We start from the raw sequence: 23750 nt of genomic DNA, 5'->3' as shown, positions 1-23750 counted from the left end.
GACTCTATTTAGGATACCTGAGGAGATGACACTTGAATGCCACATGAGAAACCTGAACCAGAGAAATCCTGGTGATGGAAATGGAGCCCATGTGCATGGAGGCAGCCTGTCCAGATGTTTGTCTCTCCTGGGAAATGAGAAATGCAGTCAGAGCTGGGGGATAGTGAAGGGGAAAACAAAGTTTTCACCTGGTTTGGTCTGGAAGATGCAGGTGGTTTGGTTTGGGTTGTCTGTTAATGAAAGGGGATCTGCCCAGAGATTGCATAGTTCCTAAGTGGAAAAATGAAGATTTTAATCTAAGTTTTTAGCCCAAGGTCTATGTCCTTTCCACTATGCCACTGCTCTGCCCCCGGGCAAAAACAAGTAACCATCACATCTATAGAAATTTGGGTGAGTGTAACACTGGTCATAATATTGGTAATGGAAACTCTGGGAGGTGGAGAGGAAAGAGAATGTATAGTGAGAAGGAAGGCCTGGAAAGATTTGCTTCATAGTTCTTCCCACCCCAATAAATTATTCTTTTTTTTTTTTTTTTAATTTAGATAGAGTCTCACTCTGTCGCCCCAGGCTGGAGTACAGTGGCCCCTGATCTCAGCTCACCACAAGCTCTGCCTCCCAGGTTCACGCCATTCTCCTGCCTCAGCCTCCCAAGTAGCTGGGACTACAGGCGCTTGCCTCCATGCCCGGCTAATTTTTTGTATTTTTTTTAGTAGAGACGTGGTCTCACCATGTTAGCCAGGATGGTCTCAATCTCCTGACCTCGTGATCCACTGGCCTCGGCCTCCCAAAGTGCTGGCATTACAGGCGTGAGTCACCGTGCCCAGCAATAAATTATTCTTAAAGATATGTGCATATATACATATAAAGATACGTACATACTTGAACAAGTGTACATAGTGTTGGAAAAGATATATACATACTTGAACAAAGGTACATACCGTTGGAAATGATTTCATATACAGGGATAATTTGAGGATTTAGAGGAGAGAAGAAAATGTTAAAAAGGGACAAGGAAGGGAAGAGGAAAGGCGAGTCTAGCAGACAAATGAAAATTGTCCTATTTCTCCACTGAGACCAGATGGAAGGAAGAGATCATGCAGATGCGGGTGGAATTGTGTTTTTGTGTAGAAGAGAGTTGCATAGTGGGAGGAAGGCATGTGGTTTGTTTGCAAGAGGAAAAAATATAATATTATTGACTCTATGAGTAAAGAAAAATGTTTAAGATGGAACTGAAGAAAAGTGCTAGGCAATGTTGAACGACGATTGAGTTCATCAGTGTAAGGTAGAGGTTCTCAACCAGAGGCAACTTTGTCCCCCTCCCCACCACGGGGACATTTGGCAATGTCTGGAGACATTTTTTGGTTGTCACAAGTTGGGGAGGGGAGGATGCTTCTGGCATCTAGTTGGTAGAGAGAAGGGGTGCTGCTAAACATCCTACAGTGTACAGGACAACCTCATAGCAAGCAATTTTTCAGCTCAGAATGTCACAGATCCATGGTTGAGAAACTCCGAAGTAAAATGATTTCTGTTTATGTATACATCATCTCTGCAAGACGATGTTAGGAAAACAGTGATCCTCTCTGGGGGCAAAAATTGAGCCTCTAGACAGGGTGGAACAAGGACTTATTTTCATCATATATCATTGTGTATCTTTTAAAATTTGTACCATGTACATGTACTACCTATTCAAATCAATCAAAAAATAAAACTAAGTCAGTGACAGATCAATCATTGATTGATTTAAATTCATGTTAGATAAAAATAAACTAAAACTAGGCAGCCTGTTTGGGTAATTTTTGTCCAGCAACATCAGCTTCTGGGATGACAGCTTAAAGAAAATACGATTTTTGCAAGGGGAATACAGTGGAGGAAGAGAGTATTTTGGAGTTGAGAGTCTTTACAAGGTGCTGGTTGTCATGACAGATGATGACGTTTATGCTGGACATAGAGAGAAGTGAAAACATGGAAGGAGCTGATGTATATATAAGAAAATAATAAAGTTTATTAATTAGAAGTCTCAATATTTTCAAAAATATTTTAGAAAAGAAAATGTTGGACCAATTCCACTAGAATAATAGAAGATGATGTTGTGAAAATAAGACACCTAAAATCAAATTCCAAAGGAGTTACTATAATCTTTAATGATAACAAAGTCTCCGGAGAGCCCATGATAATGAGTGGTTGAAGGAAAATAGGAAAAGGCCATTGTGAATGACAAGCATGAGAATACAAGAAACTAGGTGCTTGGATGGATCCCATAGATCAGTGGCCCCTGGAGAATGAAGTGGCTCTAATAGAGTGGCTTAGTAGTGGCAGACACCGTTTTTTGATGTTCTATGTGTCTGATACTTTCAGCTCTTTTTTTGTTCAAGGAAGGTCAAGTGACCTAACCAGTGATTACATAGGCAGTACGTGGAAGAACAAAGATTCAAATCTAAGTTTTTTAGTCCAAAGTATGTGCCCTTTCCACTGTGCCATGGTTCTGCCTTCAGGAAAATATAATTTCTCATCAAATCTATGGAAAGTTGGCTAAGCTTAACATGGTCATAATATTGGTAATGGAAACTCTGGGAGGTGAAGAGGAAAGAGAATATATAGAGAGAAGGAAGGCCTGGCAAAGGCGGAAAGATTTGCTTCATAGTACTTCTCAGTCCAGTAAATTCTTCTTAAAGTGGTCTGGCATCATAACGAATGAAGAAACCAGGGAGGAAAAAAATAATAAGCAAAAAATTCAAATATTAGTAAATTCTAAAAATTATTTGTATCCTAACATATACTTTTTATTACATGTTTTCTTTTCACAAAAATGCACATCTATATAAATATTTATTATATTATGGGAAAACATCATCAGTAGCTGACAATCAATGATTTTTAAGCACTATTAGCGTTGATTGTCAGGAAGCATTCAAAATCTTCACCAAATGCAACCCATATTTTCCTAATAGGTACTTCACGATATCTACATTCTCTCTTTAGTCATACACACACACACACACACACACACACACCCCTACAATTGCACTGGAAATACACATGCTGTGTTAGGAATGGAATGAGTCCCCAAAATATCTCTCTGGCTTCTCAGTTTCACCGATGGCTCAGGATATGTGTTTAGAAGTGAAGATGCTGCCAGTGGGGGCATTGGCCTCTTTCAGCCTCTTTAGCTTATTATGCAAGACTCTAGTCTTCCTTTTCCATCCCTTAAGCATTCAGGTTACAACCATGTATCGGAAAGACAGTCCTCCTTGAGGTAGCAAGGCCCACCCTGAGAGGTGAGTTAAAAGGTGTCCTTTTAAATGTGCCTAAATACTCTCAGGCACTAAGATGAGTGCAGAACACCCGGTAGCTGCTTTTTCATGCTTCTGCCTCTTCACATGGCAGCCCAGAGTTTTATATTCTTCCGTCATATTCCTCCATTTGTCTGGCTCATAAACGTTAGGTGAGTTGAGGAGCTACAGACCTTTTGAACCCTGTGGTCTCAAGGTCTACTTGGTTCATGTCTTCTTACTTGACCTCAAATGCATGTAAGAAGACCCTCACTGAATACAACATTCTCGGTGCCTGTAACAAAGAATCATAATGGAAAGAACCCCAAAGTGCTTTTCTTAGAGCTTATATAAGCCAAAAAACGTCTGAGATTCCTCAAAATTGACCAGAGAGAGCTCAGATACATTGACATATAAATGATCAGCACTGGTAAGATTGAACACTGCCCCCAGGTAGCTGCTGCGGGCCCACATCTGCCCAGTAGTGCAGTAGCTCATCATCTTCCCCTCCATCATCACCAGATCCTGGGGATACTTAGAGTTCCTCAAGTAGACCTTGTGGCTCAGGGGCAGGTTGTTGCAAGACTGACCCCGGAAGTATACTTTGGAATATACAAAGTACAGCCCAGTTTCATTGATCACAAGGCCACCCTTCTTATACTTCACTCCAGAAAGCAGGACAATTCCATAGGTGTCTTCCCATTCCAGAGGCATGGACCTTGAGCTGGGCTTGCCTGAAATAAATCCGAAAGGAGCTTTAAGCCAGGAATAGTCATGCATCCAACAAACTAAGTTTCTAAGGCAAAACTGTGGGCCCTTCCTTGAACAAATGTTTCACCCAGAATGACAGCCTGTATAGAACCTGCTGAGGGGTCAGAACTTGATCCATCACAGAATTTCCTCAACATCGTTGTCCTATTTTGTCATCCACACAATTGGAACAATAGTATATACCCCTAATCCATTGCAGTAAGAAATTATTGAGAAAATATTAGCTCTCTGGAACAAAGATTTTATTATCTTCAGAACTAGCACCAAAACTGCTAGGCTTTGAAGTCCTTTCCTAAAGGAAAAAGCCAAATCCAAAGAACTCTAAAGTTCTAAAGTTGAGAAGGATCTTAGGGACCATCTGGTCCATCTTCTCACGTGCAGTAAGAATTATTCAGCCCCTCAATTTGGGGTACCGTTCCCTTTTCTTTGTATCCCCACAACATCATGAACATAACCTAAATCTCTGAAGTACTGAAATTATCATAAGTGCCTGTCTTTCCCTATTAGATGTCAAGCTCCCTGGGGGCAAGAGCCATGTGCTACTCATCTTCACATCCCCAAATTGGCGCACAGCAGGTATTTAGTAAGTGTCTGCTGATGTGACCGGATCATTCTACAATTCTGCCTAAATAATTCCAGGGACAATAGCCTACCACTTTCTGGGATATTTATTCCATTATTTATGTAGTTTATAATGGGAGCGCCCATACCATATCATTTCACTCCTCTCTACAGGCACATACTGAAAGTCTACAAGTGCCAGGATTGAGTCTCCCTTCTCGCTCCTATTTATACTCTTGGACAAAGCAGAGTGAAGCTCTTCCGGAAAACCAAGAAAGCACTGACTATAATAAGTCCTCATTCCTCACCTTCTCAGCTCTCACCTCTTGGATCTGTGCCCCCAATCCCCCAAGGGACTTTGGAATGACTGAAAAGAATGAGCTCCTTATGGGCAGGGGTCATGTCATAATCAGCTCCAGGTCTCCAATTTAGAAGAGGGCCTTGCCCAGAGAATAGGGGATCGAAGTGTGTTTATAAGACTGACTCGACAAGAAAAGTGTTAGTATTATTGGGTTCAAATACTGTCTCCAGGAAGTAACAACTCTCTAGAGCCTGGTAATGGAAACCAGGCAGCCATTTTGCTTTTTGCCAAAAGCGTTCCCAAACCCTACCTGTACCTTCCAGATACAGACCTGTTAAATGGGCCACTTTCCTCAGCTCCTTTTTTTCAGGGGGTGGACTGGGGTGGCCTGTATCATAGACAGAGGTAAAATATATGTTAAAATGAAATACCAACTATTATTTTGGTGGGAATTTAAATCCCATCATTTAAAAAAAGATTTTAAAACCATAAATGGCAACAGTCTAACATATACTAATCATGTAAGTCTGAACTGCAGAATTCACAGTAGTCTATATTTCAGAAACAAAGAGGTAAAAAATAAACCAAATTAAGATTGACATATGCATAAATTATAACGTTACAATAAAACATAATTAATATAAACATTTATTCATAAAGAGCTGTCATGTCAGTTATTGCATTAAGAACTCACCACAACCCTTTGAGGTATGTATTATTGTCCCACCTTATCGATTGCAAAATGAGCTTAGAAGTTGGGTGACTAGTCCAAGAAGACCCGGCTAGTCAGCATCAGAGATGGGACCACACCCTGGTCTCCTGACTCCAATTCCAGGGCTCTGTCCACTCTGATTCTCTTGTTCCTAAGACTTACAGGACAGAGGCTGAAGAAGACTACTGATCTGTCTGCGTGTCACCAGATCTTCCTCCAGTGACATTTTACAATCTGCCCCAAATTAATTATCTTAAGACCTCAGACAATCACCTCATATCACTGAGGCCTCAAACACCTTTAATTGCTCCTCCCCGAAGATGCAGTCGTATACAAGTCTCTCCATCACACAATCCCAGCCCATCTGTGCAGCCTTATCTCCTTACTCCCACTGAGCACTGCCACACAACGGGAGTTCTGTGGCCTACACATACCCCCACTTTCCTTCCTCTGTGCCTTTGTTCATGCCATGTCTTCTGCCCATAATGTTCCTTCAAGCAGATTTCTGTGTCAAATTCCTAAACATCCCATAAGGACTACCTAGTACCTCTTTCTTTGGGAAACCCTCTCAAGCCTTTTTTGATCAAATATGATCTGCCTCTCTTTTGAAATCTAGGATCCCTCTGTCTTCCCCTCTCTTGTCATTTCTGACTCCTCTTGTCTCTGGGGTAACTACATAAATTATCTTATTCCCCTCAAATAATGACAAGTTCCTTACGATACGTTGAATTCACCAGAGAAGCCCAGTTTCTAACACAGGGCATGTTACTAGCAAATGTTGGACAAATTAAATGGAAGGATAGACAATAGTTCTCAAAACAGACACTATTTCTCTGACTTCAACTGTTTCAGACAAGATAGACAGCTGCCACTTAGCTAATGGATTCAGCTAACTGAGACTTCAATAAATATTCACACGAGATGCTTGTCTATGTCAGGTTCGTGATTAGCCTGTAAAACTCACATATGGTGTGAGAATGGCCCAATCCACAGAGAACATTAGCTGAGCAATCATGACCTCTCTAGTCATCCAAGACGACCCACCATGTAGGAGGTGTTAGCGAACAGGAAAGGCAAAACTGAGTCTGCTCTGCATTCCTACACCGCAAACCACCCGAGCAACTAATCTGGCACTCAGCCACGCACCGGCAGGAAACGGAACAGAGAACCACATGTTGCATGTCTTTATATCCCTCACAGAGCCCAGTACAACGTTATTCTTACAGAACATGCTCACTAAGAATATCTGCTGTAAATATACTGGAATAAATAAATTACAGAGATATCCTAGACACTGGTGATGATTGCTTCCTGCCCCAGGGTTTTTGCATGTGCCGTTCCCAGCGCTGAAATGCCCTCCCCCAGCCCCACCCCACTCCACAGCACATGCACACAGCCGTTCACTCATTGGGCTTCTGACCCCCAAGGTGTTAGTGTAAACAACACCTCCTTAGAGAAGATTCTCAGGTTGTACTTAGTACAACTTTGGAATTGCATGGTCTGTTTGCTTGCTTTTGTTTAGCTTCTTCCCCATGCTAAAAGCTCCATAAGGACAGGACCCCTGGGCTGGCTCATCCTCAGTCAGCATCCAACACCCAACATCTAGCCTCACACGTGTGAATGAATAAAAGATTTAATTAGTTAACCGGAAAAAAATGGAAAATGTAAAAAGGAGCAAATTAGAAAGTATAAATAATCTATAATAATATCTCCCAGAGAAAATCACTGTTAGTACATCAGGGTGTAAAACCTTCCAGTTCCTAAGAATATAAAAATGTGCATACATGGTTACATAGTTAGTATGAAACTAAACATACCCTTTTGTAACTTCTCTTTTTATCTAACAATACAGAGTGCACAATCCCCAAAGCATTAAATGTCCTTCTGATACATCACTTTTAGTTGCTGCTTATTATATGCTTGTTTGAATACACCATAATGTATATAACTAATCTCGTATGAGGCATTCAAGTTTCTTCTGAATTATTTATTATAAATAGGCTTATAAAGAAGTAATGAACATCCTTATATATAAATCTTCAGGCACATCTCTGATTATTTTCTTAAGATAAATTCTTAGCGATAGGATTACAACGTAAACTATTAGTTTCAAGCTTTTGATATGTATTTCTAAAGTGCTCTTCAGAAAAAGTTATAGCAATTTACATGTATACTGGCTGAAACTAATGTTTGAACAGGCACTTTTCTCTCAAATCTTTGTCAGTCTGGGTTTTTTTTTTAATCTTTACTAATTTGATGAAAATTGGTATTCCCTATTTTTAATTTGCATCTCTTTTCTTATTAGTAAAGTTACTGATTTGATTTCCATGTGATAATTTACCAATTTCTGGTTCATTTGGGTTGATCTAGAGAAGATAATTGCTTACTAGGGTAGATGGACCTGACTCATATGATCATTTGACTTTTAATAACTAAATTGACTCCAGAGAGTGGGTGAAAGATGAATAATTAGGTACCTATCAGACCAGACACTTTCCACAGATCTTCAAAATGATCTTATTTCAGATGTCCTCCAGAGGCTTTTACTTTTCTAGTAAATATTTCCACTCTGCTTGTGTACATATGGACTTTCTACCATTTAAGGATTAGGACACAGAAGCAGGGGCCAGAGCATACCAACAGTGGCTCCTGCAAGAACATAACAGTCTAGGATAGTAGACAGGCAACTGGGTTGCCTGCAGTAGCCACATCTGGAGAAACTGGAACTTGCTTCACTTAATAGATGGCCAGTGCTGCCTTCTTCTTTATTCTGAGTTTCTAAGGATGAGATCTACCTATAGTCTTTGCAGAGGTATCCTGCTTTTCATCTTTTTGTTATTCCATGCTCACTACCGAGAGACAGGAGTTTCCCTACTTCATGAGGCACCATTCCAGTACTGGAAAGCCCTGTAGGTGACAAGGCATCAAGAGCCTGTGTTTCTTCTAGCCCCAGTGGCGTACCAGTGGTCTTGAGCATATTCACCTAATCCATCTGGTATTTTGTTTCTCTTCCAAAAAATGAAATGGCTGGAGTAGATATATTCTAAGCTTCCGTCCAACTCTAAAAATTCAATGAATCTCATTGTAAATCTAAATCTAAAATTTCAATGAATCTTAGACTAGTGAAGCACATTGTAAAATCTATCTGTACAGAGCTTGCACAACTATGCCCTGAAATTTCATGAGATCAGTGTTCAACATATCATCTTCTTGCCCTAGCTCCCACGCAAAGGATATTCCTTTGTGATCAAGAGTACCTCATGACTGCCTCTGTGGGTGAAGCTGAACATCCTTTGAATGATGGCTGAAGTCTTCCCTTAAGCTTCTCAGTGACTTCAAGAAAAACCATTCTAATGTGGGGAATTGATTATCCACATTTTAAAAGCTTACATCCTATAAAACATATTGTAAATAAAGCTTCAATGTAATCTCTTTAAGGAGTTTAAAAGAGGAAAGGACGTTTCTCAGAAACATCCGTCTCTGCCTTCACTTCGCCTTCTCTTCCCAGGAGTTACAGCCACTGGCGTGTGTGCCAGGACCAGGACGTCTGTGGAAGGGGACAGGCCTGGAGCCACTTCTCAGGGGGCAAAGGTCCAGGGTTGTATATGTGTGTCTCTTTCCAAAGTCAAGTGGAAGTGATTTTGAATTGTGTGCAGTGCTCAGCTATATTGATTGTGAGCAATTCAATTCACTTCACATTTTTTTTTTTTTTTTTGAGACAGAGTCTCGCTCTGTCGCCCAGGCTGGAGTTCAGTGGCGCAATCTCGGCTCACTGCAAGCTCCGCCTCCCAGGTTCACGCCATTCTCCTGCCTCAGCCTCTCCGAGTAGCTGGGACTACAGGCGCCCGCCACCACGCCCGGCTAATTTTTTATATTTTTAGTAGAGACGGGGTTTCACCGTGGTCTCGATCTCCTGACCTCGTGATTCGCCCGCCTCGGCCTCCCAAAGTGCTGGGATTACAAGCGTGAGCCACCGCGCCCGGCCTTCACTTCACATTTTTAAAGCAGCTCAAGGAATCGTAGACCAGAGATTCTGAATTAGCCAGAATTCCTCTCATAGTATACAGAAGCCAAAGTGTGGGACAGAATTTAAGGCATTCCATTAACATAGTCCTGTGCTGAGGATCATCTTTGGGAACTCAATGTACATGCGAAAAAGGACTCACCTATTTGCTTCTCCAAAGATGATGCTGTATGCCTCTGGCTGGTAGACTAGTAAAAGAGAAAGAGAAAAGATGTATAATAAAATAAAATTCTTTAAGCAAAAGGGGCAGAATCGTCAAATAAACCAAGCCCTGGAAAGAGAATCCAAATACCTCAGAACTTTTGATAACTTGGGCTTTGGCCAAGCAATTTTGCTTCACTGTCCCTCAGTTTTGTGATTGGGAGTCGTACCAATATTTTAAGTATTTTCAAGATTTAGTATGGTCATCTGAACAAATTTACTTCCAAGCAAAACTTAAAAGTTTTGTTTGTTTGTTTTTTACTCCTTAAATCACTAGGTGTGAGGCAGTAAGTGGTTCAACAGACTGAGTTGACAACTGAGGAAAGAAAAACTGTTGGGCTCTGATTCTTCACAAACTAAAAAATATTCCCTTCACCCCTATGAGCCTCCATTTCTCTGCCTATAGAACAGAATAACTAGAACAACCCATTTCTAAGAAAAAAAAAAAAGGATTGAAAAGCACTTTACAAGCCAGGCAGTGGACCCTCCATCCCCTTATGCCTGGTGCCTCCAGGGCACAGCAGTCTGCAGGCAGGCTTACCTCTCGGAGTTCTGCCAGCTCCTTCTGTAGGTGGAAGAGCTGAAACATCCCCAGGCCCAATCCTACCAAGGCAACCAGAACCATGAAAAACATCACAAGGAGACACAGGCCTGTGCTGTGGTTCCCTCTCTTCTTCGGGGGTGGCAGCGGTAGTGGAGGCAGTGGTGGTGGCGGTGGAGGTGGTAGTGGTGGTGGCGGCGGCGGTGGTGGTGGCCTCCTTTGACCAGGCCTTCTGGGCACAGAGGTCGGACAGGGAAGAACTGTGCCTGGAGGGGCCCAGGGAGAGCTGGCACTGCTGTCCACCCAGTAGATCTGGGGATATGGGTAATTGAAGGGCTGCTGCATGGCAGCTGGTGAGTCAGGCCAGCCCCAGCAAACGGTTTTACTTCTCAATCCTGTAGAGGCTGAGGTGTCAAGGATAGGACTCCTGTTGCTGACTGCTCAAGAGGAGGCAAGCTGGATCTCTCTTATAGAGTTTCCATAGCTAAGGGAAACACCTCTGTCTTTCTCTTTCTCTATCTCTCTCTCTGATTCTGCTTCTCAAAGAAACACCCACTCACTTTGCAGCTGAAGTTGAGAAGCCTCAAGAAGCTCAGAGCAAACCCCTGGAAGTTTCCGCCCACAATTTTCTGACGAAAGCCTTCAAGTTGCTGTCGCTGTGCTACCCAAACAGGTTGGTAGGCTATGCTCACCTTCCTGGAATCCTGCAGAGCAGGTCAGCATGGGGGTATAGCCCTGTTGGCGTGAACTGCTCCCAGCTACAGGAGAATGGTTAGTGGGGCTATAATTTTATGAATTATAATTGTATGCTTTTTTATACATTATAACTGTATAATTTTAAGAATTCTACCATATATACAACCAAAAAACTATTTAAAAATCCCAAAATAACTCTAACAAAAATTGTTCAGAACCGTATTTTTTAAACTATAAAAATTTTATTGAAAATGGCTCTGAGGGGAGAGACCATGGAGTTATGGCCAGAGAAGTCACTCCCACATTTTAGTTTTTGCAGGAGGAAAACATCTGTTGTCATCATCTCTTCCCCACACACAACTACCATTTACCCTGACCTGCCAATTACCATAATTTACAGGTTAAAAATCTGCTACACCCACTTTAGAAATTAGATCAGAGGCTACAAACCAGTGGAACCCACAGAGCTGCTTTGTATTTCACAATGTTTTCATTTTCATTATTTTCCCAGTTTATATATTTACTTATTTATTTAAATAGAGACAGAGTCTCACTCTGTCACCCAGGCTGGAGTGCAGTGGTGCTATCGTAGCTAACTGCAGCCTCAAACTCCTGGGCTCAAGCAATCCTCTTGCCTTGGCCTCTCGAGTAGCTGGGATTATAGGTATAAGTCACTACACCTGACTAATTTATTCTATTTTTTTTTTTTTTTTTTTTGTAGGGATGGGGACTTGCTATGTTGCCCAGGCTTGTCTCAAACTCCTAGCTTCAAGACCTCCTCCTGCCTCAGTTTCCCAAAATGCTGGAATTACAGGCATGAGCCACTGCACTCAGCCCAATTGACCACTTTTAATATCAATATTAAAAATATTTTAATATATATATATTAAATACACATTAAAATACATATTTCTATTCTGTTTTGAAATATCAGAATATCAGACACCCTCGAGGCCATCTCTGCAAACCCATTCAGTGGGAAGCATGTAGCAGCTGCCCCTGAGAATGAGAGACAGGTGTTCTGGGTCACCCAGCCTCCACCACTGGCCTGTGTCTCACACACCACCTCACCATCTGAGAGGCCTGCCTAGTCCCTGCCAACATTTCTGTGTGCTGCCCCTGTTATGGTTGCCAGATTAAATACATGGTGCCCAGTTAAATTTGAATTTCAGATAAATAATACGTAATTTTTAGGACGAGTAGGTCTTAAACACGTCCAAACATGGAATATACTAAACAATTATTCATCGTATATCTGACATTCAAATGTAACTCAGGGTCCTATTTCTTTGTTTGTTTGTTTGTTTTGTTGTTGTTGTTGTTGTTGTTTAAAGGTGGCCTCTCTACTTGGGCTCACCTCACCATTTCCTCTGGCCTCACATACCATTTATGTGCCAATAACTTCCAAGTGGTTAGCTTCAGTCCTAATCATTCTCCAATAGAAGCCAAATAAATCCCATATAAATCAAAATTTTTCATTTTTTCATGTTTATTACTTTTCAAATTTCATTAGTTTTTATATCATGCTTTGGGATTTCCGTTAGTATCATTCAGGCCCACTCACCTGTACCAAACCAACTCCAAGGGTACTATTTCCCTGATATATTCTGCCCATCCCACCCCATCCCCAGCCCTGTACAACCCGTTTCTCCTGAGGCCACTCTTTCTGGTGGCAACTTCATCTCCTTTCTTTTCCTCTCCCCCAACGTTTAACTGGTCACCCAGGACTGTTGCTTTTACCTGAGACGTGTTCCTTACCCTCCCCTCAGTGTACTGCCCCCCTCCCCCATCCTCGCCACTCCCATTTTTCTTACTGCTGTTGCCTGGGGTCAGACTTTATCTCTCACCTGAAATACTGCAATAATGCCCTAACAGGTGCCCTGCCACCGACCTTTCCCAAGCCCAAATCACCCAGTAAAATGCTGTAAGAAAGATGCTTTTTAAAAAACAAACCTAATGATCTCACTTCCCTGCCTTCTGTTGGAAGGTTTGATTCAGGAGCAATGCAAGCTTCTTACCATCACGCAAGGCTCTTTAGCATCAGCTCCTACTGCCTCCTTACCAGGCGCTCCTGCTCACATTCCACTCTCCACTCTTAAACAGTGCAAGGGATGAGACTAGCAAGACAGTGCACAAGTTAACGAGCTTTTGAACTCACATGTGACTTTATTCATTGTTATGAATTCAGCTAACCTTAAACTTCATAATCAGAAATTGTAATTTTAAGAATTCTACCATATATACAACAAAAAAACTATTTGAACATCCCAAAATAACTGTAACAAAAATTGTCCAGAACCATATATATATATATTTTTTATTTTTTTGAGACTGAGTCTTACTCTGTCACCAAGATGGCGTGCAATGGCGTGATCTCAACTCACTTCAACATCCGCCTCCTGGGTTCAAGTGATTCTCCTGCATCAGCCTCCCGAGTAGCTGGGACTACAGGCACATGCCACCATGCACAGCTAATTTTTGTATTTTTAGTAGAGATGGGGTTTCACCATGTTGGCCAGGATGGTCTCGATCTCTTGACCTTGTGATCTGCCGGCCTCAGCCTTCCAAAGTGCTGGGATTACAGGCATAAGCCACCGTGCCTGGCCCATATCTTTTAAATTATAAAAATTCTACTGAAAATGGCAAAGATTCAAATAAGTGGGAAAAATACACCGTATCCTGGATGGGGAGGTGGTGTTGAATGATGGCTGGGAGTGGGTGGTTTTGGAGTTAAACTATGTGGCTTCCAATCCCAGCTCTTCTGCTCATTAGCTGTGTGAACTGGACAGGTCACCTTCCCTCCTCGGTGCCACAGTTTTCTCATCTATAAAAATAAGCATGATCATAATAGTACCTGCTTTATGGGAGTTGGGAGGATTAAACGAGTCAAAGCATTTGATACACTTAGAATAGTCCCTAGCACCCAGGTGGGCACTCAACAGATGTTGTAAATTTAGTGAATCTTTCCCCCAAATAATTCATGTGTAGACTTAATATAATTGACCTTCCTCCATTAAGGACAAACAAAGTGGAGAGAGGGAGAGAGGTTGCAGGAGAAAGTGCAAAGTCAATGTTTGACATCCAGTATCTCTCTGAGATCCTACCCTGAACTGATGGGCTTCTCCATTTCAGACTAGTACCTCCTGATTTTTCTATCTCAAACTCCCACAGGAACTTCCAGCACTGTCCAATAAGAATTATGCTGTATTTTTACATCTCCTTCTTCCCTGCTGCTTCTTTTGATTCATTCTGCAACAGAAGAAATTAGAAGCCCATACCTGCCCCCAACTCTCCTGCTATCCTCCAGGCATAGACAGAGTCTGAACTGAAATAGAGTCAAAGAGAACATCTTTAAACACTCATATTGATCTTCAGTAATGCCACCAAACACCACAGGTTGGCAAAGTCATGGAAAAATAGAACAACCCTATGTACAATAACAGGGACCCATTATGTTTTGGGGTACTTACAATACCTTATTAATAAGGAGAAATAATTGTTACAAGTAGATCTTAGTTCTGTGAATGCTAAAGAAAATAATATTTGCCTTTGAGAGATGAACTTAATAAATAAACCAGAGGCTGGGAATTTAAATGGAAGAGCTTTACTAAGTCTTGCTCTACCCTCCCCAATTGCACCTGCAGAATCTCTGATTCTGGAACCAGAGATTCCTTGAGGATAGACAGAGGAGAAATATTCAGAGCTGACAATCTCTTTTAGGAGGAGGGGGAGGCTTACGAGCCATAGAGATTCAAAGGGACCTGGGTGACACTTGGGAGCAAATTTATGTGGAGGACAAAATAAGAGAAACCACCTTATACTAGTTGTTACAATATTTTAAAGTATCTTCTCATTAAATGAAAATTCAAGTTATCTTCAATTGTGGTCCCTCCAGCATTGTAATTTCCTTCAGAAATTGTCTTAACCATCTAGAAAAAGGATTTAAGTATGCTGCTACACCTAGGATGTTAGTCACGTGGAGGTTAAAAGGGCAGGGTCATAAAGAGAACAAAGTTCCTATTTCTTTCTTCCATCCAGTGTTCTACCAGGGAAGTGGACTCAGAGGATTATAACTCAGAGCTCCAGAGGTGATTCAGCAGTCGCAGAGAGTGATGCATAAGGAAAGTAGCTGCTATGAACCTTCACAAACCTAAAGGAGACTTCCAAGGGCATCTGCCAAGTTAGTAAGAAAACCAAATCTGATTTTCCCCAGAGGTGAGCAAAGACCCCAGTACACTCCTGGCTGAAACTTGTTTATTCACAGACATGCACCTACATATTTAATTTCACTAAGTGATTTCTGGATGCTCATCTGAGTGGCTGAATACCTTGACACCACCACCAATTATGAAGAACTATTTTATCCCATGTCCTCAGCTCTACTTGGTATTATCCACCTTTTAATTTTTGCCAAGCATTATGACTATAAAGTTATATATCATTGTCTATTGATCTTCCTTTTTTCTGATCTCTTGTGAGGTTAAACATCTGATCATATGCTTGTTGGCATTCAAGTTTTCCTTTTTTTGTGTGTGTATATTTCCTGTTCACATGCCATGCCCATGTTTAGACTGGGTTTCTTACCTTTTTTTGTGCTGATTTGCAGGATCTCCTTGTACTTAATATTCTAGATATTAATCCATAGTTGCACAGGTTTTGTATTTAGACTTTAATCCATCTAGAGTCCACCTTTGTGAGATGAGACAGGAGTCTATTTTTCTCCATGTATGAACTAATTTTCCCACACAATCCATCTTTTCTTCCACTGAATTGGCATATTTATCACATATCAAGTTTCCACATATAGTTGAGTCTTTTTCTGAACTCTTATTTCTGTTTCATTGATCTGTTTATCTATTCTGATACCAGGGTCACACTGTTTCTGTAATTGCAGCTTCGTGGAATGTCTTGAGAGAAGGTATGGCAAAATCCCCTCCTTTTTGTCTTTCTCTTTTTAAAATTGACTTAACTTTGGGCATATTTAATTTCATTTTTTCATATGTATATGTATATATATGAAATATATATGGAAAAATATGTGTGTATATATATATACATGAAAAAACTATCATGTTCCTAAAACATCCTACTGAACCATTAACTGTAATGGCAATAATTTGGAGGAACTGTTATTTTCACCCTATCCATAACAGTTTTTCATATTTTTATGACCTTTAAAATTTTTCTCCAGAGTAGTCTCATACACCCTTTCTTAGACAAATTGCTTGATGCTTTGTAATTTTGTTGTGGTTACAAATGGGGTCTTATTTTCTGTGGTATTTTCAGATGCTGTGGTAGATAGTCTCTAAGATGATGCCAATAATTGCCCACTTCCTAGTATTTATGCACTTCTATTATACCCTCTCCTTGAGAGTGGCCTAGACTTAACTGACTCAATTCTAGCTAATAGAATACAGCAGAAATGATGGGATTTCAACTCTAAGATTAAACTACAAAAAGAACTATGGTTTTCATCTCTTCCTCCCCTCCCCTATTCTAGGGGAGGCAAGCTTCCAGATTGTGAGTAGACCAATGGAGAGGCCCATGTCACAAAGAAGTAATTTTTCTGGCGAACATCCAGCAAGGACCTGAAGCCTCCAACAGCAACGTGAGTGGGTCACATGAGTGGATTCTGCTCCAGTTGAGCCTTGAGATGATTGCAGCCCAACCTCTCTCATAGGTTAGCCCAAGTCACCCAGCAAAACCAAGCTTGGATTCCTGACCCACAGAAATTGTGAGATAATAAATATTTTTTATTTCAAATCATTATGCTTTGGGGTAATTTTTTATGCAGCAATAGACAACTAATAACAGATGGTTATTGTTGGTTTAGATACTCTTTATTTTGTAATAAATAATATTGATTCTTGAAAACTTGTGGATCTCTCTTTTTACTTTTGATAGTGTGTCCGTTGATTCTGTTTTTTTGTAGAGATGTATATTATCAGCGGAAAAGGTGACCATTTTTTATCTTTTTTTCAATCCTTATACCTCATTCTTTTTCTTTTCATATTGTCCCAGACCTCAAGAACTATTTAGAACAGTACCCGTGATTTTGGACCTGTTTGTCTTCATCCTACTCTTGAAGAGTCTGCATCTAAAGTTTCTCATAATAAGTGTGAGTATATTTTCCAAAGGTATTTGGATTTTTGTCTGTTGCCTCTGTCACTAAGAGAATTTCCCTATTGTATCAATAGGATCTCATCTGCAAACAGCTGAAACACTCAAATTAGAATAACTTAAGAAGGACTTAATAAAAGGGATTGTTTACAAACACAAAGGTGGGAAACCAAAAGGGATCGTATGATGCTCTGCAACTTGAAGGACCAGGGTTGTTGACTTCCAGTTAAGAATTGCCAGCCAGTCTAAGGTGACCACACAAGAAGGAGCCGCAATCAGTACCCTGTTCCACCACCTCCTTCTCTTCTGCTGGTACTCCACATTGGGCAAACTCTACTGAAGGCCAGAGAGCAAGGAAACCCACTGCCATGGTCCATACAGGTTAAGTTCTCAGGAAAGAGAGCAAAATATAGTCTGTATAATGTTGACCATTTGAAACTTATTGAGACGTTTCTTGCAGCTAATACTCTATTTTTGTGAGAGTGCCCCTTGTTAGAAAAAAAATCTATTTTCAATTTGCTATAAATCCATGTATTTGGTATAATTCACATATATATATTAGTTGGGGCTTTTTAATTCTATCATTCAAGTGTGCTGTATCTTTGCTTGACATTTCAGTCTCTAAAATGAATATATTAAAATTTCCAAGTGCAATTAATAATACATTTATTTATTTATATATTTGTCATTTGATTCCTTGTTTGAGCTATCTTGTTAGATACATATATGTTCATAATTATTTTACTTTCATTCCTATGAGTGTATTTTGTTCATGTTTTAGCCTGAGAATATTTCCTTACCTTGGGTTCTGTTCTGTCTGATACTAAAATTGCTACTGTGGTTATACTAGGGCTTATATATTAATACCATCTTATTTCATGGTTATTTATCAGGTTCCTCCTGCCCTCTTCCTTCCTTCTACTAGCTAGACCAAATTGTTTTTCTGCTGGTAGAAAATTTGAATATTCTTATTTTTATTCTTCTGGTGGTCACTTTTAATTTATCAAAAAAAATGGGCTCTTGTCTATTTTTCCACCAATCTCTTAAATTTATAAATATCTATATAGTTCCCTGAACAACATTAGCACGTTAGTATAACCACTCCACTCCCAGCCACTACCTCCATCATGTTGGTGGAGTGCCATGTTGATAGCATCTAAAATTTAAATTCTGGATTGTGTTGTATTTTTATGTTTTCTTTGCCTTCATACTTAAATGATGGTTTACTTTAATATACATTTCCAGATATGACATACTTTTTCCCCAAAAATTGGCAAATATAACTTTTTGTCTTCTTGTATCCAGGGCTGTTATTGAGAAGTTGGTGATCAATCTAACTCTCATTCCTTTTCAGGTGATTTGCCATTTTTCTCCAGCAGCTTTCAGAATGTTCTCTATAATTAATTACACTAATGAAATTATTAGTGTAATAATGTAATTATTGGTGTAATTGGTTATGAGAATGATTATGCAATTATGATTATGTAACTAATTACGGCAATGTGGGAAAGAGAAATGTGTAGAACCAAGCTCTGGCACCAAGGGTATCTGACCCTCTTCCTCTCTGAGCTGTTGTATGCATCTACCCACATGCACACCCAGACCCAAGCACCACTCTTCTCCCCTCAAGAGTTTCTCAGGTCTACGTCAGTTTCTCAGGCCCATCAAGACAATTCTTGTTTCTGGGGATTGAGTCTGAGTCAGAGGATAGAGTCAGAAACCCATGTTAGTATGTCACCTTGTCAGCCCTGCTACAATCCTTATCTCTGTTACTTCTAACATTATTGTGAGGATTAATTAAATGACTAATTCATGTGAGGCACTTAGAAGAGTGTCCAGCATATAGTAAATGCTCTACAACTGTTAGCTGTAATTATTATTTATCACCATCATCATTAATAGTACGCACTATGGTCCCATAAAAATTAGTACGTATATTCTTTTCATAGATGAGTAATTGGACTCAGAGAAGAAAAGTAACCCTGGTGACCAGTGTAACCAGGATTCACTCACGACCCTGCCTGTCATCTCCAAAAGGTGTCTGCTGTTTCTGCAGTTAAGTATCCGTTATCTCAAATGCTTGGGACCAGAAGTGTTTTGGATTTTGAACTTAATTTTAAGATTTTGGAACATTTCCACATACATACTGAGATATCTTGGAGCTGGGACCCAATTCTTAACGCAAAATTCATCTATGTTTTGCACGCACCTTGTACACATAGCCTGAAGATAATATTATAGGATATTTTCAATAATTCTGCTCATTAAACAAAATTTTGATTTTGTTCTTACTGTGATCCACGTGAGGTCACATGTGGAATTTTCCACCTGTGGTATCAGATTGGCTCTCAGAAAGTTTTGGATTTGGGAGCATTTTGGATTTGAGATTTTGGGATTAGGAATGCTCAACCTGTATTATCCTTTATGTATATGGCCTTTTCTACTCCCATCTCACAAGATCTGATAGGCTTAGGAAATTTTGCAAGATATTAAAGATTGCTTATTGTACTTTAATAAGTCAATGGTCAAAACTTGCTTTATGCTTCAATTGGATAAGATTAGTCTCTAAGAGAAAAAGAACTTTATTGTCCTTTTCTACTGTGAAAGGATGAGTTGAGCGATAAGCTATCACACATAACTCTTTTTTCTCCAAGTTACAGGAGGTTGAAGGGAAGAATCCAGAGGCTGTGGATGACAGTAGCAATGGAGTCAAAATTATCATTCAACTCTGACACCCCACAAAACTGTAATATTGTGATCTCAGGACTACGCCCTTTCTTTCCCTGTCCCATTTATGTCAGTCGGGGTCTGGTCAGAAAAACAGAAGCCACTCTAAGTATATAGAGTAAGAAATGGTTTAATATAGGAATTAAAACCTAGGCAAGTAAAGATCAGCAAGGCCACTTTTAGGAAACTTTAAAGTGCGTGCTTGTGCCACAACCAATCATTTCAGTTGTCGGCAGCACTGACTTCATGATTCTTAGGAGGATACTCAAAAGCAATAAGAAAATTCCACACTGCCTCTACTCTCCCGGTAGCTGCTGTGAAGAACAATGGCTTCCCCTTCTCTTCTACCCTCTAAATCTTGTGCAACTTCCTCTTATTGGTGGAATCCAATTGGGATCCCATTTGCAATGGAGGATAGAAATTGTAATTGTAATTTCTAGACTTTATGCTCCTGGGGACAGGGAAAAGTATAGAATAACAGAGAAGATACTGAGTACTAACAAATTATATGTGCTGCACTGTGTCTATTTGTTCATCGTCATTGGTAAAAACTCAGAAATATATGTTGATTGAATTAATGAATGCAGAAGGGTCTCAGTTCTGGAACAGGATTTCTTGCTGGGAATTCTTCTGCACCCTCATTCAGTGATGCCATGTGCTCCAGGCCCTGATGGCACTGTGAAGCCCTTATTGGCCTGTTCCTGACTTTACTGTAGAAGAAGCATGACAACACTGTGTGTTCCCCACCTTTCACTGAGGTGGGCTGTGTCACTGCATCAGATGCCACTGATACAAATGTAAACCTAATCATGTCAGTCTGCTGTTTCAAATAACACTTCGGTCGCTTTGTATTGACTTTAGAATAAAATCTGAACTTTCTACCATGACTTCCAAGAACTTGCATTTTCTGGACTCTTTCTAACTCTCCAACTTATCTCACTTTACTCTATTCCCCTCTCACCACATTGTCTGCACAACCTTTCGGTTCATCAAACATGGCAAGTTTTTTCCACATAAGGGCCTTGGCTTGAGATGCTCCCACTGCCTGGAATCCTCTTTGCCCCACTTCTGCCCCATTCTTGTATGACCAGCTCCTAGAATCCTTCCATCCTAAACATCACTTCCTCAAAGAGGCCTTTGCTGGTCACTCCATCTAGGTGAGATAATCCCTGTTAGTATTCTCTTTCATAATATTTTGGGTTTTTTTTTCTTTTTTAGTACTTATCGCAGTTTCTCATTAGACACACACACACACACACACACACATATACACACACATATTTACACATATTTTTATAATGTCTTTCTTCCTCACTATACTCCAACTCCACAAATACAGGGGGTATATAGACCCAGCCTAGCAGAGTGCCTGACAACTAATACACACTCAATAAATAATTGTTGAAACAACTCTAACAGATTCCCCAAGTAATAGTTTTACAGCACCCTCAAGTTACAATTCACTCACTTTTTCAACTTCTTATCAATTTTTGACCCTTAAATGCTGCAAAAAAATTAGAAGATATTTAAGAGAAATTACACAGGCTTACTCCCAACAGCATTCATTCCCATTAATAATCCACTGGATCCCATGGCAACTTTTGTTCTTTGTTGCCTCCAGATAACCTTCTTCCCACCCACAACACATCCCAAAAAGCCAGGGAGCATCACTGTCCTCCTTCCTGGTGCAAAGGTTTAAATACCATTCAGTACATTCACTATTTCTCTCAGGAGGCTCATCAGGCTCTCTTGCAGTTAGAACCCTTGTGACAAACCCTGATATGGTAAAGTTCAGGCAGTGACTCTGCAGATTGATCATCTTTTATTCTCAGTCCTCATATTCAAGTGCTATACATTTTGCATGACTGAGAACAGTGTGGAGGTCACACATGGGTTACTAAATCATATCATGACTAACAGTCTGAATTTCTCAAAAAGAAATGGCGAAGCATGAATTCCAAACTTAGATTAATGCCTGGTATTAGAAGAACTCAAAAAAACAAATATTTGTTGATCAGATGAATACAGATGAACAAACTGACACTCAATTAAGTTAAATGACTTGCCTGAGATTATGCAATCTGTGGGTGTTTCAGGCAAAATTCTAACTCAGAAGGCCCATTGTGAGAGTACTTATAAAAAAAACAGTGGTCCACGTTGGGCGCAGTGGTTCATACCTGTAATCCCAGCACTTTGGGAGGCCGAGGTGGGTGGATCACTTGAGGTCAGGAGACCAGCCTGGCCAACATGGTGAAACCAGTCTCTACCCAAAACACAAAAAATTAACTGGGCATGGTGGTGGGTGCCTGTAATCCCAGCTACTCGGGAGGCTGAGGCAGGAGAATTGCTTAAATCCGGGAGGGGGAGGTTGCAGTGAGCCAAGATCGTGCCACTGCACTCCAGGCTGGGCAATAGAGCAAGACTCTGTCTCAAAACAAAAACAAAAACAAAAAATGCAGTGCTCCAGGTGATCCTGTGAGTAGCGCCCCCAAGTGCCTAAGGCTAAAGGAACCATCACCTGTAGGGCAGTGAGGAGGTGAGATAAGGTGGGAGGCGCACCTCAAACAACATGTATTAAGACTGGAAACGCTGGGTCTTGTGGGCTCTTTTATGCGGCCTTTTTTGGCCTTTGTAATGCTTCATTACAAAAACGTGTCATGGTGGGTTTGTGGGAAAGCAGATGCACCAAAGGCTGACTTAAATGTCAAAGACGTTGCTTTTGTCACCCACTGTTTCCTTTGAGCACCTAGCAGATGTTGGTCAAGGGTGTGCAGCTGGATGCCTCGAGAGCCTTCCACCCCGGGGGGCTCATGAGAAGCAAGTTTTAAGCATATGGGCTCTGTGTCTGAGGTGTGGCTTGCTGTCTGTCACAGACCTGGGGACAATAGGAAAAGTATGGCCCCAGCCAGTAGTGAAAAGGTCCCTAGCTCTTGTACCAGTTTTTACAAATGAGGTCTCTCTCCTGAGCCTTATTTGCAAGCCAGCTGCAGTACTGTTCTCTTAGTCTGCTCACACTGCTATAATAAAATATAGACTGGGTGGCCTAATAACAGAAAGTTATTTTCTCACAGTTATGTAAACTGGAATTCCAAGATCAGGGTGCCAGCATGGTCGGGTTCTGGCGCGGGCCCTCTTCCTGGCTTGCAGATTGCCTCCTCACTGTGAATTCACATGGCAGAAAGTGATCTCATTCTTGCTCTTCTGATAAGGCCACCAATCCTAGCACATTCAGACCCCATCCTTTCGGCCTCATTTAACCTTAAGTACCTCATATAAGTCCTTTCTTCAAATATAGTCACATTAGGGGTTAGGGTTTTAATGCATTAATTTGGGAGAGTACAAAATTCAGTTCGTAACAACTGTCTTACCCACCTAAATCCTTACACAACTCTAGACTAACATGGAGATCATCCTGCCCTGTCTCTTATTTCAAACATGTGGACATTGAGAGGGGAGAGGGTTTTCCCAAGACCACATAGCCCGCATGTGGACGAGTTAGAAAGAAAATCTGCCCTGTCCCCTGGTGCTTCCCCACCACACCTTAGATGTCTGGAAATAGAAAAATGGCAAGCATTTGTTCAGTTCCACCCATATCTGTCTTCAGTACCTAATACACACATGGCACCCACAGAGGGTGCGAACACATAATGGTCAAGGCACAGTTCCTTAGGGAGTTCACAGTTTGGGGGCCATGTTCCTAGTGTTGTCTTTACATTCCCTCAACTTCACCAGTTGTTTCCATCCTTCATAGTTAAAATACTAACTCGATATTCTTTTGGGATAGGTGAGGAAGAAAAAGGAAAGGAAAGAAGCATTTATTTTGCACC

At 40.7% G+C, this 23750-nt stretch overlaps 1 protein-coding gene across 2 annotated transcripts; it reads right to left on the bottom strand.

Moving 5' to 3' along the window:
• Positions 1-2755: 2755 nt before the first annotated feature.
• On the bottom strand, positions 2756-10822 carry FASLG (Fas ligand). Of its 2 annotated transcripts, XM_063628183.1 has the most exons (4): positions 10381-10822; positions 9781-9826; positions 5234-5290; positions 2756-4003 (listed from the first exon to the last, which is right to left on the bottom strand). In XM_063628183.1, exons 1-4 carry the CDS (start codon positions 10723-10725, stop codon positions 3609-3611), a joined length of 843 nt encoding a protein of 280 aa, XP_063484253.1. In that variant the 5' UTR covers positions 10726-10822; the 3' UTR covers positions 2756-3608. The 2 variants fall into 2 exon arrangements, with proteins under 2 accessions (XP_063484253.1, XP_063484254.1); XM_063628184.1 differs by lacking the exons at positions 2756-4003; positions 9781-9826 and having other exon boundaries at positions 5255-5290; positions 10381-10725.
• Between the last annotated feature and the right edge of the window lie 12928 nt (positions 10823-23750).

Source organism: Symphalangus syndactylus, chromosome 12 (genome assembly GCF_028878055.3).
Source record: "Symphalangus syndactylus isolate Jambi chromosome 12, NHGRI_mSymSyn1-v2.1_pri, whole genome shotgun sequence".
In the NCBI taxonomy this organism is placed as follows: Eukaryota; Metazoa; Chordata; class Mammalia; order Primates; family Hylobatidae; genus Symphalangus; species Symphalangus syndactylus.
The sequence above is the reverse complement of the archived record's forward strand: the minus strand, read 5'-3'. Positions and strand labels throughout refer to the sequence as shown.